This window comes from Indicator indicator, chromosome 25 (assembly GCF_027791375.1).
Source record: "Indicator indicator isolate 239-I01 chromosome 25, UM_Iind_1.1, whole genome shotgun sequence".
Taxonomy (NCBI): domain Eukaryota; kingdom Metazoa; phylum Chordata; class Aves; order Piciformes; family Indicatoridae; genus Indicator; species Indicator indicator.
Window position 1 is genome coordinate 344,694 of NC_072034.1, and position 14,070 is coordinate 358,763.

Genomic DNA, 14,070 nt, shown 5'->3' on the forward strand with positions numbered 1-14,070 from the left:
GAAAAGCTTTTGGAAAGAGGCAACTCACATAAATCAGTTCTCGATCTCTCAGTGCTTGCTTTGTTTGTTTTAATATTTGTCTCAGCCCCGTGATTGAAATTCCAAGGGTAGAAATTTCCAGCACAGTTAGTTCCCTCACCTCTTCTTGCTTGACCTGTCTTGTGGATCTCTCAGAGCCAGAGAAGCCTTGAGACCCCCTGGGGTTTTTACATTTTCATTCATGCCTGGCCAGTCAGTCTTAGATAGCTGACATACTTGTTGGCAAGCATTAAATAAGAGAGAGTAATCAAAAGGTAAGCAAGGGATGGAAAAAGGTTATGGTCACAGTCCTTCAAAAGCAGCTTTCTGAGTAGAAAGTATTTCTGTTTTTTAACTTTTGGGTTTTCTGCTCTCTGTATGGGAAAGGCTGCGATATACCTAGTGTATGGTAGCCACAGCTATCACATACACTAAATCATTTAGCCTCCACTCATACATGAAAGGGAACAGGCTGCAAAAAATAATGATTTTTGGTGCCATCAGCCAGCTTCCATTATGTGCAGGCTCTTAACGCAGTCCAAACAATGTCTGCATTGACTTTCACATCAGCTGGGCAGCCAAACAGTTTTGTTTGGAGAGTTTTCATTGTATTCGCTTCGTTGCAGCCAAGGGTGCCTAGCTCATCAGTGTTCCACTATGCCTGCACATGTGCTGTGGTATTTACTTACCAAACTGTATTTATTGTATTAGTTGTTAGTTATGTTTGAACAATAGCTACTTCTTGAAGAAGGCTGAAGATGCCCTTCCTCAAGCAGTGTCCAAAATTCAAGTCTCAGTGAAACGTTTATTAAATGATTTAAAAAAAAAAATCATTCAAGGCAGTAGAAGACTGTAATAATGTTGTACTTTGAAAACAGCTGGTTTGGTCTGGCAGTTGGTGTAGGTATGACTTGGTTAAAATAAATGTACTTCTTAGCTCAGCAAAAGGAGTTATTTGTTTCTTTTTCACACTTACTACAGATTCTGAAAAGGTAATTGCACGAGACAGCTGAAAGACCACTAAATGCTGGAGTTTTACATCACTCTGCTGATGCCCTTCAGGTTAAAATGTTTTGTTTTCATGAAGTTTAATTATTTGTTAAGTAGTCATGGAATCAAAGGGGAAGGAATTCAGTGGAATGCTAATGGGTGAGAGCAGAAAATTTGGAGTTAGCTAAGTAAAGTAGGCTGTGTGAAGATAGCAAGGCTTAAGGATGATGTCTAACTGTTTTGAGAGGTGAATGAATAATGCCAGGAATTGGTGATGTCTCAAGGTATTGTACATGGCAGTGCCACCACTTCCCTGTGTAGTTATTGATTTTAAATGAAAGCCAGCAGTTGCGCTCTTGAGTTCTTCAGCTTCCATAGTGAAGAGAGACAGGAAGCAATTTTGGATTTGGTGTTCAAATAAAATGGAGATAGTTAGGTTTTTTAAGCCCCCAAGCTGCTTAGGGCTTTGCTCATACTCAATCCAGTTTTATTTGCGGGGTCTTTAAATTCATCTTAACTTTCTTTTTAGACTTTCCCCTATTTTTGGTGTCAGTTCCTTTGAAGTACTACCAGACCTGTTTTTCTGCTTTGAGGTTTTTTATCTGCTTCTTTCCAGTAGCCAAAGATTTAGGTGTTTTGAATGAGCACATCAGTGCTCCAGACAGAGATACTGTTTGAAATTATCCATGAACCCAGTGTCTCTGAACATTATTGAGTGACATTTGTTTCTGTTGGTTGTGTCTGCTCTAACTAACTGGTTTCTTTCAGATCGGCAGCTGGGATTACGCTGCAGTAGACAGACAGCTGCGTGAGCTGGAGATTGCAGCCAGTCTGTGCTATGCCTCTGTTAATATGCCTGGAATGTATATATTCAGTTTGGAGCAACTTGCAAGGCCCTGGGGGGGTTCTGTTTGTATCCTCACAAATTGTGATTACTTCCTGTTTTGCTTTAATGACTGCCATGTAATTGTCTTACTGATTTGTCTGGCAAAAAGACTCAATTTTTCGTTAATCTCACAGAAACTGTCACAGTGCAGTGTAAGAGCTGGGCTGGTGGTGGCTTTCTTTTCTAAGAAGTCTAGTGGAATATATATGGCACTGTGTTCCCTTTTACACTTTTCTGCAGTGGGAACAGAAGAAGATATTGTTCATGTATTGAATCTCAAATAGCTTTGAGGAAAAAAAAATCCTGCGTAGGGTAAGACCACCCTGCCCCTCGAGGTGGTCTAGCTGATTGGATTTAATAAATAACAAGTGGTTACATCAGCAGCCAACTTCCAAACACACAGCTATGGAATTTTGAGCAGATAGAAGGAGCTGAAAGCAGGGAAGGAAAAAAAGATGTTTCTTGCAAGGAAGCTGCAAGGAGGGAAGGAAAAAAACAAACCCTATGCTTCATTTCTGTTTGTTGCCTTTCATTTCTACATCTGTATGCTGTCTTCTTCTGTTAATCTATCCCTAAGTCACCACAGCAGGCGAGCATTGGGCACTTTTTACTTCATACCAACTTGCCAGTGTCGTCTGGTAACATCTCCCTGTACAGATTGTTCTGCCCACGCTTCAGCTCTGAAACCATAAACCTGTGTTACTTGAGCTGAAATAAGAACTGCATTAGTGGGCTGCAACAGGCATCTTTTACCCTGTGCTTGGTCACAAACATTTTAGAGTTATGTTTAATGATGCCTTCACCTTGCAGTAGCCTTTCTTCTCTCCTTGATCCCTTCCCTCCCCTGCTGTTCATTAGATTTCTGACCTAGTGTAGGCAGTTTTCTTACATTAAGTGAATAGTACAATGTCAAACAAAAAATTGAAGCACTTTCAATATTTAAAGGTTGGTTTGCAGAGCTGAAGGAAAAGAAAGATTTTTCTGCTTTGGCCTAAAGAAATGAGGCTCTTGTTTTGTTTTCGCAAGAGCGGATGGGGTGTGTGAGATTATGATACTAACATTTGAGCCCTGTATTCTTTCCCTGGTCAAAGTGTAGAGCAATGTCCCCAGGGCAGGTGTACTGTCAGCAAGCATATGCATGGCCTGTTTCAGAAAAGCATTTTTCCTATTTTTCATAGTCTTGGTCTAAGAGGGATTGTAATGAAGCAGGGGGAGATGGTACTATAAGAGCTTCTCTTCTTCAGCCTGTTTTCAGCAATTTTATCTCCTTGTTCTGAATCGTGCTCGCTCTCTGGTGAATGTTATCTGTGTCTCTGTAGTCCATAAGAAATTTAACTAAGAATCTTACTGTAGGACTGGAAGCGTCTGTCTTGGCAGAAGAGGTTTGCAGATCACTTTTTATCAGAGTTTGATTTTAATCACCATCCCTTGAGGAAAGGATCTGGTCAGTTGGCTGCTAAGCCATTCAGCTTCCCTGTCTGAGGGGAAGCCTGTCAAAGATTCTATGTTCCTATGTTCTCTGGTTCTGTAAAACAGAGAAAGGAAAGGGCAAGCAAGTAATCATAATTGCATATTCCTGAAGCCAGTAGAAATCACGGAGGAACATGTGTGTAAACCTTTTTGAGTATTGAAAAGTGAGGTAGTAGAGGCAGAGAGCCAAAGTCATAATTTCTACAAAGGCTGTTATTTGCTGGACATAAATACTGGGTAGGAAGAGGGAGGATGAACCCAAAACATTTTCTCTGCTGCTCACGTATGCTGGAAGGGTGTATATTACAATGCACAACACTCTTTCACCTGGGGTTTCAGATGTTAGGCAGTTAAATCTTACAGATTTGAGAAGGGACTGACAATACTTGGGGGCAGGTCTGAAACACACATTGAAAGTAGCCTCTTTGTAGTGAACGATGAGGTTGCAGCTTGTCCGTTAGGACCGAGGTGAGCGGTTTAACATGGACATGCTCTGGTGTTAGACTCTTCAGGCAGCTGGGTGTTTGGTGTCTCAGTAGCCCTGAGGAAAGTGACTCTGGGACTCCAAGGGTCTTTAAATCCAGAGTTAAATGGTGTATGTCTTGCCTTTCAGCTGCATGGGCTTTCAGTTCAGGGTCTGTCTTCAAAACTGGAGACCATTTCGTTCTTTCTCTGTGACACTCACTGCAGTTCCCCCGCCACCCGCCCTCCCTCATATTTAATTTGATAGTTCTTTCAGACATAAACATGAAAAAAAAGCAATTTTGACTTAGTTTCTGAGTGTTGCTGCAAAGACAAGTAACAAACATCTGTTTTTACCTTAACTGCATCCATATGTTCAACCTCCCCATCGCCCTCCTTCTCCAGAAATTTACAGCCGTGCTTGGTGGGTACTGCATGCTGCTGAACTAACTTTCTTCACAGTTAGAGGAGAGGCTACGTTGGGAGACTGAAAAGATCCATACCAAGCAGTGGCCAAAAGCTACATTACAGCTAACCAAGTTTTCAAGTTTTTCACTCTTCTTTTCTTTTACTTCCCCATTCCCCTTCTCCCCTTCTCACCCCCCAAGAAAAGAGGGGATGATCCAGGAGACTTTTTTTAGGGACAGGTCATTGTGGCAATCAGATAAATATTGACTTGTGACATTTGCTCGTGGCCTTCCTAGTTAGAACTTTTGAAATACCGTGCTTGTCATAGAAGTGTGTGGCTTGAGAGGCATACTGTGCAGATTCTTGTAAAGGGTTAGCTACCTTGTTTAGTTTTATTACTTCTCCTTGTAGCATCTGGAACAATTCTGGCCTTACCAAAGCCTTGGTTTTTTAGAGCACTAACAGGAAGAAGGCTATTTTACTGAGCTATTTGAGAAGCAGTGAAACAGAAAGTTGAATGATATTATCTTTTACTCTGGTATGCAGCATGCTTTCACAGGTGGGCTAGATATGATTTTTACACTTGTTTATAACCTCCTAGAGGAATCCTCTTCTGAACTGAGGGTAGGTGGGGGACAAACAGCTGCTCTGCTGCTGCTGTTGTGTGATCTAGGAGTATGATAATGATGAGCATCATGTATGTGGGTAAGCAATGGAGTTATAATTGTGTCTCTTCCAATTTCTGTGTTGCTGGAAGGTGGTGAGTTCCTCCAAGACCTGGACTGTGGAAAATAGAGTTCTGACTGCTCATCTTTCATCAATCAAAGCACTTAGAACATTTGATTTTTGTTCTACATCAGTTTGGGCTCTTGTTGTGATAAATATATTTGAAGTACTTGAAACACTCTGCATCATTAGTGCTGACACTGTGTAAGAGAGTATAGTTTGTAGAGGTAATATTGGGAATCAAAGGAAGTACTGGATTTCATGGGTAAGACAAAATTCTGACTCCCTTTCAATGCTGAACCTGGGCTGTTTGGGAACGCAAGTTTCTGGTTTGATCATAGATCAATATACAAGGAAGTTAACTCAAAGCTTATTATTTCCTCATTTTCTCTATTTTCAGCATTAAAAAAAAGAGAAAGAAGGCATGGAAGTTGTACTTCAATAATATTTTTTTCATATTTGGTATGTGTTTGATAGGAAATAAATGGTAGATTGTCTAGACTGTAATTTTCCCTAAGGATTTTAAGGAGCGTAGACTAACAGCCATCCAAAATTATCTGCATTCTGTTCCTTCTGTAGTCTTCTAGTTCTACCCTCAGTGCAACACAGGATTCCCATTTGCTAGTAAAAATATTCCACTCAGTCTACAAGTAAATGTAGGCAAATCTTTTTAATCTGGATTTTTTGAAAGTAGCAGCGTTTTATGGAGAGGATAGAGCCTCTGACCAGCATGCTTTGGTAGTACCTCCTGTCTTAAGGGACCTCTAGTTCTATGCCCTCGTAATTCCCTGGATATCTTGACTCACGAAACCTCGGATCTGAATTTTAAAGTAGCATATCTCACCACTAGGAAGAGGACTCTGATGGTCTGTTTCACAGATCTGACATAGCCATTCCTTAAAAGGTACTAATTGAATCACAGAGTTTGTATGTCACATTTCTGATGAACGTAGCTATTCACCGAGTCTTTGAAGATTAAGCTGCTTCCCAGAGTGGGCAAGAGTGTTCAAATCTGTTCATAGAGTAACTGCAACTCCTGTTCTGTTGAGTTCAGATGATTCAAAAGCCCAGCCTAAGGTGTAATAAATGCAGTTTCCTGTCAGAGAGAGGATGATTTTTTTTTTGATTGCCTTAAAGCCTTGGGTACAGTCTACTTTTGGTTTTGTTAGCTCTGTAAGAGGATGGCATTGTCCATCCTGTAACAGTCTTTATTATTATCTAAAAGTAGTTGTTTGTAAAAAATAAGATCAGTGTAAGTCCAGTGTCCCAAAGATTTTAGTGGGTGGCTAACACAGAACAGGAAATAGATGTAAGGATCCAATTGCAGTCTGTTAACCCACAGCAAGTGCAAGGTCACTTTGCTCACTTTAGTCATAGTAGAAGCAATTTAAGCTGAAGATCTTCTGCAGTATTAGCCTGGTTCTGTGGGGAGTGCAGGGTCCTGGCTGACAACAAAGAACATGTTGCCTTTTGGCTACTTGATTTTATCTCTAAGCCAGTGGGCCAGTAACTGGCAGCATGGTAAAGAAGTTGGATATGTACAACATGGCATTATAGGTGCAAGCGGCAGCAGAGGAGGTTCCATGTGAACAGAATGAAAAACATTTTTGCTGTGAGGGTGACAAAAGACTGGAGCCAGCTGCCTAGAGAGGTTGTGGAGTCTCGATCTCTGGAGACATTCCAAATCCACCTGGACGCATTGCTGTGTGACCTGCCCTAGGCAATCCTGCCCTGGCAGAGGGGTTGGACTGCATGAGCTTTTGAGGTCCCTTCCAGCCCCTGATGTTCTGTGATGCCTAGGCAGCAGGTATACACCTCTGAGATAGTATTTTCCCCTATGCCTTGTGAAGAAAGTGCTGAAGCCTGGGGCTGGAGATACAGAGAAACCTTTAAAAAAATATTTGTTGCATTGTCTTAACGTTTTCCTTTAGCTACATTTAGTATGAGTCTTGTTGTGGGTAGTTTAGTGCATTCTAAAGTTGTCTGCTGAATAAGAATGAGAATAGAAGAAGGCTTGGTGTTGCTTCCTAAGCAACTAAGAGAGAAGTTTCAATGGAAAGTGGAACATTTAATACCTATGGAAACTTGGTAAAAGTGAACTTTTATTCCTGAGTTATGATACAAATAGGCTAAGCCAGTGTTAGAAAGGAAAAATGGAGCCAATAAAAAGGGTTTCTGATTATAATAGCTTGTTTCTGTTTAATATCATTGAGCAGGATGAGGTTTTGCAGAGTTTCTCATGGAAATAGCATCCACAGTACTAAAATGATTACCTCATTCTTAGTCCAGTGCCAAGCACTTAGCCCCACAGTGAACACACGGGGTTGATTTTCAACATGAAACAAGCCAGAAGTGTGGAATGACATTTTCAGGTGACAGTTATGGTTCTATTGCCTGTAATTAGCACCTCTTAACATGCAAACCTGCCTGTGCCTTTCCCAGGCTGTTGAAGCTCAAATACGAAGTTTTGGACAGACCCCTTCCCAACTGCTCATAGAACCACATCCTCCAAGAAGTTCTGCCATGCAAGTGGTAAGTACCAGGTTAACTCTTTGTGACCTGCCATTGTGGTCGCTTCCTTTGCTATCTCCATGTTACAGAACCAGCCACTTCTCTTTGCTTGTATGTGGTGGTGGAGCTGCATGATTAAACCCAGCAGATGGGTTATGATTCTGCAGGGAGTGTGTGTAGTGCCAACTATTATTTTATTTATTACTGGAAGGATTGTATTGAATTCTAGCACAGACCTTTTTTGTCAGTGTCATCTGAGAACACTTCATCAGTTGATTTTGTTAATACCATACCTGTACAGGTGAGGGATGGTCATCACGGGGACAATTCAGTTAATCTTGGGCAGATTCCCCAAGAAGCAGGATTTCGGAGGTGGAACTTCCTTATCTTTTCCCCCAGGCATGGGTTTTCACGTAAAACCAGGTTTACTAGGAATTCATGAGCTGAAATTTACATAGCAAAGAAAGTGACTAAATGTGTTTTGCAGTAAAGCTAGGGTGATAAAATCCAGGCAGCCAGCATTAACATGCTTTCCCTTTTACCTCTACTTGTGTCTAATATAATTTTATTGTACAAAATACTGTTTTATTGCTTATTGCTTTCCATATCGTGTTGTGTGCAGTCCTTGGATCTAAAGTATCATTTATGTTGTCACAGATCCAGGACTAAGTGTGCTAAGTGATACCCTGACAAGTGGAGCGAATGATCTGCTAATTCACAAGTTTTTCAGAAGGTTACATTCTCTTGTTGTTAAGATGGACTTTTTACACCGACAAGAAAACACATTTTTTACTTGTGTGTTCTGTAAGCCCCGTGTCCTGCTCAAGCAGAGGAAGGTTATTAGATTAAAAGCATATCTGGAGTGCAAAAGCTTTTAGAAAAATGACACCAAAAGCTGCCCTGTTTCTAAAGCAGCTTGTGATGCAGGAGTCAGGCTGAGCTACCAGCCCTTCTCACATGTCGTGTATTGTGCAAGAGACTCACTTAGCTGACTGTCCCCCTAGCTCCCTAGCCTTGCTGCAGCCGGTAAGTGCAGCACTGACAGCTGTGCTACAGACATGCTCCTGCCCTGGGATCCCATGTAAGAGAGGGACAGAGCCGATGGTGCCGCTTTGTGATCTGCACCTCCCACATGGCGTCCCAGGCCACTTTAGTGACTTGTCTGTGCAACCCAGGGGGCTTTTTCCACACAGCCCTATCAGGAGGGATGCTTGTCAGCCCAAGTGCCCTCATCGTGCAGTCCCACGTTGTGTGTGTCTGTCATGGTGCCGTGCACCAGGCACTTGTCCTCATTTAGTGAGATTTGTTTCAGGGGGAAGAGGAACTTGAGAAGTTGCTGGTTGACATGTTTGTCAGACCCATTGTTATATAAATAAATGTGATGCCAGGAGGCAGTTTCTGTGGTTGTATCATAATATTTTTCATAATGCTGGATCAGTAAAGATTTAGTATGTCACTGAAGAAGTTAAGTTCTGTGAAGTTCACTATTTCTAACTCCTGTGGGGTTTTTTGAGCTACGCACAGGTAAAACCCTTTAGGTCTCCACTTGCTTTGACCAGTTTTGTGGTCATTAATATATTCTAACAACACTAGATTAAGTGGTTTTAAAAGGCAGATATCTGGCACCAAAAGACATTAAGGATCTTTTTCCTGCCATGCTTCTGAATTATTTCTCGTCCTGTTATTTACTCAGTTTTCTGTTTCCATGTGTGTGTGTGTACATGTACGCATGAGCAGAGCAGGATTGAAAGCTACCACGTGCTGTGTTAAGTGCACAAGCCATAATATACACCAGGTGTAGTAATTAGCAGTCACACGAAGGCTGCCTATTTGTCTGCTTTTGCTGCTGTTGCTGAATCCCCTTGTGTTTTCCACCATCAGATAGCTGGATTTAATTGAGGCCGCATCAGATGAGGCATTACTGACACCTTTAATTGAATGAGCATCCAGGGAGGATTAACTCATAATATTGATTGGCTTTTAGCCACTTGCTCAGAAGGGTGTCTGGGTAGCTTATTAGTTGCTTTTATTTACACCTTTATGCAAAGACTGTAAATAGGAATTCATAGAGCAATATGTTTTTCTAAGTACTCTTAATAACTTTTTAAAAAGGAGTGATAATAAAAATGCAAATGTGTTTAATTTCTTTATTAGTTCTGTATAAATATACATTAAATGTATGCACTTACATGCACATGTATGTAATGAAATATTGCAGGTGGAGAGGAGCCAAGAACACTTCATTAGTGTTCTAATTCAGTTTTTAGAAAATTACAAATACTAGAGCAACATGGCTACTGGTGACTACGATGGTTGTATTTCTACATCCAGTGGAGTTCTCTTAAAAAATCACAATCACAAACACATTCAGTTTTGCTTTTCCTCCTTACGTTTGCTATCCACATCTAAGCTTCTTGCTGTTTTGTTACGGTGTTGCCAGAGAGCTTAGTTAAAAAGTTATTAAACTTTTCAACTTATTAAATTAAAAAAACCCACCTAAAACCTAAAAATATTATGTTGAAAATGAGAGTCTGGATTCATTCCTTCCCTTTGGTATTTCTAGAAACAAGGCAGGATAGTGTTTGTAATCACATCCCCTTTATATTCTTTACAACTGCCTTTAATTATGTTTGTCCTTTGCAACACATTCACAATGAAGTCTTCTACTTTGCATTCATCAATCTTACTTTTGTACACCAGAATATATACAGAGCATATATCTTGTGTGTGTGTGTATCTGTTTATTTTAATGTTCATGTTCTCCTCTGGCTTGTAAGGAGTTGCAATCTGCTAGTGTACTGCAACTTGAGACAATCTCTGGGAGCAGGAATTTATTTTACTCGCTTGGCGTTTTTGTTCCCTCCTAGTTTGGCATTGCTTTCCTTGATGTTCTGTCTTTGCAGATATGAAGGAGAATTCTTTTGGCAGAGATAGGTGATTGGAAACTTTTCCTTTAGTGTGCTGTGATCTATAGCAAAGTCTGAAAGAGACACTCTGTGTTTAGCAAAGCCCACAAATTAACAGTGTTAGTGATTTTTCCACCTACAATAGTGCAAGCCTGTCCACTATTACTGCTTTTGCTTTTCACTGCAGCTGCTACTGATCTTGTATGTTTTAATCCAATCTTCCTTCTCTTGTCCTGTCTTCTTTTCTCCTCCCCATGTTTTCTTTTCCCATGTATCTGGGTTCTTGTTGTGTGCACTCAACAGTATCTCCTCCTGCAGAGTCCGTTGATGTTCACAGACCAAGCTCAACAGGACGTTATCATGGTTCTAAAGTTTCCATCCAACTCTCCTGTCACTCATGTAGCAGCCAACACCCAGCCTGGTCTGGCCACTCCTGCTGTGATCACAGTTACTGCAAATAGGCTATTTGCTGTAAACAAGTGGTATAATCTTCCTGGTAAGTAAATTGAACTAAGTAGTATAAGAAACTAGTGCCATTGATCAGTACTTCTGCAGCAAGTTTTGAAACAGACAATAGATGTGTTTTAAATTTAAAGTAGGAAGAGCAAGTCCAGGCCGTTGGCACAGTCTGCTCTTGACCTGTGGACTTAGTCTTGCCTTAAAAAGAGGACTGTTGTGTAATAAGATGTGTAGCACACAGAAGATGGTAACAAGAGTATCCAGGTTTCCAGGCCATCAGGCGTTGTGCAAGCACATCACCATTGGATCATGATAAAGTAACACTTTTCCTCTTCAAATTGTTTGTCAGTCAGATGGAAGCCTGAACCACATCATGTCAAAGCCAAGTTATAAGGCATGTAGAACTTGCTGTCTTTTTCTGGCTATGATCACCATAATCTGATGTTAAAGCTATCTTTTAGAAGATAAAATATCTGAGAAGCCTGTAGCTTCTGTAACTTAAACATCCCAAAGTTATTAAGTGCATATGTGCTTGTTAATGTGAAAGCTGCACAACTTCTCCATCTACATAGCAACCAATCAAATTAATTTTCATTTACAAATGTGTTGGAATTGAGGAATAGAGTAATTATCTTCTCACTTCTAATACTGTCTAATCTTAAAGGCACTTGTCCTCCTTTCTCTGACTCAGTCTCAGGCCCAAGCGCTGAAGGGTACTTTATTTGGTCAGAGGCTTTGCAAGAAAGCATAAAAATCAAGATTCTACTGAAATAACTTAAATAGAAGATTTTTACATCAGGGTAATACTCACATCACTGAAATTCCTGCTAAGAAATCTGCACCCATTGTCCTTGATTACATTTTTGAAAAAAGCCAGATGACTCCTCCACTTTTCCCTAATTCTTACAAATTACCTCTCAACGTTGTACAAAGAGAAACATCTATGTATTATTTCATCCACCCAAGAAATGCTTAAAAAGGAAAGTGGGAAGGAGGGGGCCAGGGAGACTTGTCTAGATAACGCATTGTGAGCAAGAACTGTTCCAGGGTTTTCACATTTGTTTCAGAGGAGGATGGCAACATGCTCTCATGGCTTGGATATGTGACCTTGGGCAAAGAATATTCAAAGCCTTTTAAAAGATAGCCTTTGTGGACATACAACAGTCATGGGGGCAAAAAGGTTCTGAAGTTACAGGAGTTGATTTTTAATTTCTTCCTGTGTCTGCTGGTTGATGATCTGTGAGCAAGCAGCTAGTTGCTGAGTGCAGTAATCGACTGGAGGTGAACAAAACCTTCAGATTTTGGTTTATCCCCCACCTCTGAATGGTAATCATTTACTGTGTTTTAATTTAGTTTAGAGGCATTTTACATTTGTCCTGCCTTTATAAATTGAACCTACAGTTCAAGCCAAGCAAAACTCAGGCGAACACAAAAGCCACCTCACCCCACCTCTTTGAGAGCACATTGATCAGCTGCAGGCTGATACCTAGGTCCATACCTAGGCTACTCTTCACTATTGTTGCCTTCAAATCTTATACTAAAAAGGATTAAAGGGGCAAGTATCATTACTGCTCCATATCCCCTGCTGTGGGTTTAGCATTGTCTTTACTAATGAGGCCTCATGTTCCAAAAGTTAAGTTGCCAAGTGACCAGTTGCCAAGTGACCAGTTGCCACTGATGTGTAATGAAAAGCCTAATTCCTGCTTTTGTGTATGAGTTGGGTGGCTTTGGTGCCATCTGATGGCACTGGTACCCAGCAGAGTGCCTCCATTTTGTCATGTGGGTTTCACTTTTTCTTCTGCTCTAGGGTTGCTTGCAGCAGAACTTTGACTTCCCAATTCCTTAAGAAATCCTTCTGCTGATACCAATTTTTATATTAAGCTGTGTAGAGTAGACAGAAAGAGCATAGGTGTAACCATTCAAATGTTAGCTTTTGTTCCACCTCCAAGAATGCCTTGTTGGCTTTTTAAGGAGTGCGGAAGGGGGAATTTTGCTTGTTTGTTTTTAGTGAGACTGGAGGGGAGGGGGAAGGCACTTTTGTAACACTGAAGGAAAATTCAAGAGGTAAACATTTCACCAGTATACCAGGTGCCCAGATGAAATGTAGGTCAGTAGAATCCTTTATTAACTCCTATGCAAACTTGTGAAGAAATGGGTTTGGTGATGGATGAATCCTCAAATACTGTCTGACTCTGAGGTTTCCCTCTCTGCATCACAACCTGGCTTTTAAAGAAAAATGTCCTTTGTGCTTCACTTGTTCAAAGCCATGCTCTAAAAAGTAAAGAGGGAAATAGTATTTGCTACAGTCAGCAGATGGCTGTCACATTTTGTTTTCAGTGCTCTTTACCACTTAATTTTGTTTTGTTGCGACAGGAGAGGTTGCCAGTAAAGCATCTGCTGGAGCTTATGGCTCAGGACCGGAGCTGCTGCTGATGGCATACGCTCAGAGTAGCACTAATCTAAAATAAATGTTTAATAAGCAGCCTGTGAAAGCACCTGGAATTTAATTTCTTTTCCTTTTGTTAATTTTAAATTCAATTGGTGCAGAAGAATCTTGGATAGTTACAAACCCACGAGTGTAGCTTTGATTCATAACATGAATGTGGCTTCACATATTTTTTAAAAATGCAGAGTTCTAAAATTTCCTTTCCTGAATTCCAGCTCATCAAGGTGCTGTACAGGACCAGCCTTACCAGCTGCCAGTGGAAATCGATCCTCTCATAGGTCTGTCACTTCCTTCTCTCTCTGCGATTCATTAAGCTCTGTATGGTGGCCCTGAAGTGTAGATTACGGTTGTTTTTCACTTGCCGGTTGCTGGGAATGGAATTTTCCTGATAAACCATTTGCATGCAAATTGGAATGCAATGAGCTGTGGCTATGCTGGTATTTCATCAACTCCCCCTCGTTGGTTTGCCTAATTTGAACAGGCCTAGGACGCGTGTCAGTGAAAATTAATATGGATGCTGTAATAATGTGTGATTGAGAATGTGCATGAAGTACTGTCAGGGTAATATTGGATCTTTTCATCACTCAGACTTGTTGATGAGCAGGAGCGAGGCACGTTATGATGAATTGGTGCACTGGTAATGTGATGGAGCTCCTTTGCTGAGGAAATTTTCATAATAACAGTGGGGTTCTTAACTGCGCTGTGTTGTGAAAAATAAAACCACGGTGCCAGGGGTTCATCATTAAAGGAGATCAATGGTTTCTTCATGGACCTGCTGTTCAGGCTGA

The 14,070-nt window shown here is 40.8% G+C and overlaps 1 protein-coding gene across 1 annotated transcript in view; it reads left to right on the top strand.

The window, feature by feature from the left end:
• LRBA (LPS responsive beige-like anchor protein) overlaps positions 1-14,070 on the top strand; it is a 352,375-nt gene that overhangs the window by 307,143 nt on the left and 31,162 nt on the right. The window contains exons 48-50 of the mRNA XM_054392204.1: positions 7,403-7,492; positions 10,681-10,873; positions 13,498-13,560. Of these exons, the coding sequence (XP_054248179.1) occupies positions 7,403-7,492; positions 10,681-10,873; positions 13,498-13,560 (346 nt within the window). The remainder of the gene's footprint in view (positions 1-7,402; positions 7,493-10,680; positions 10,874-13,497; positions 13,561-14,070) is intronic.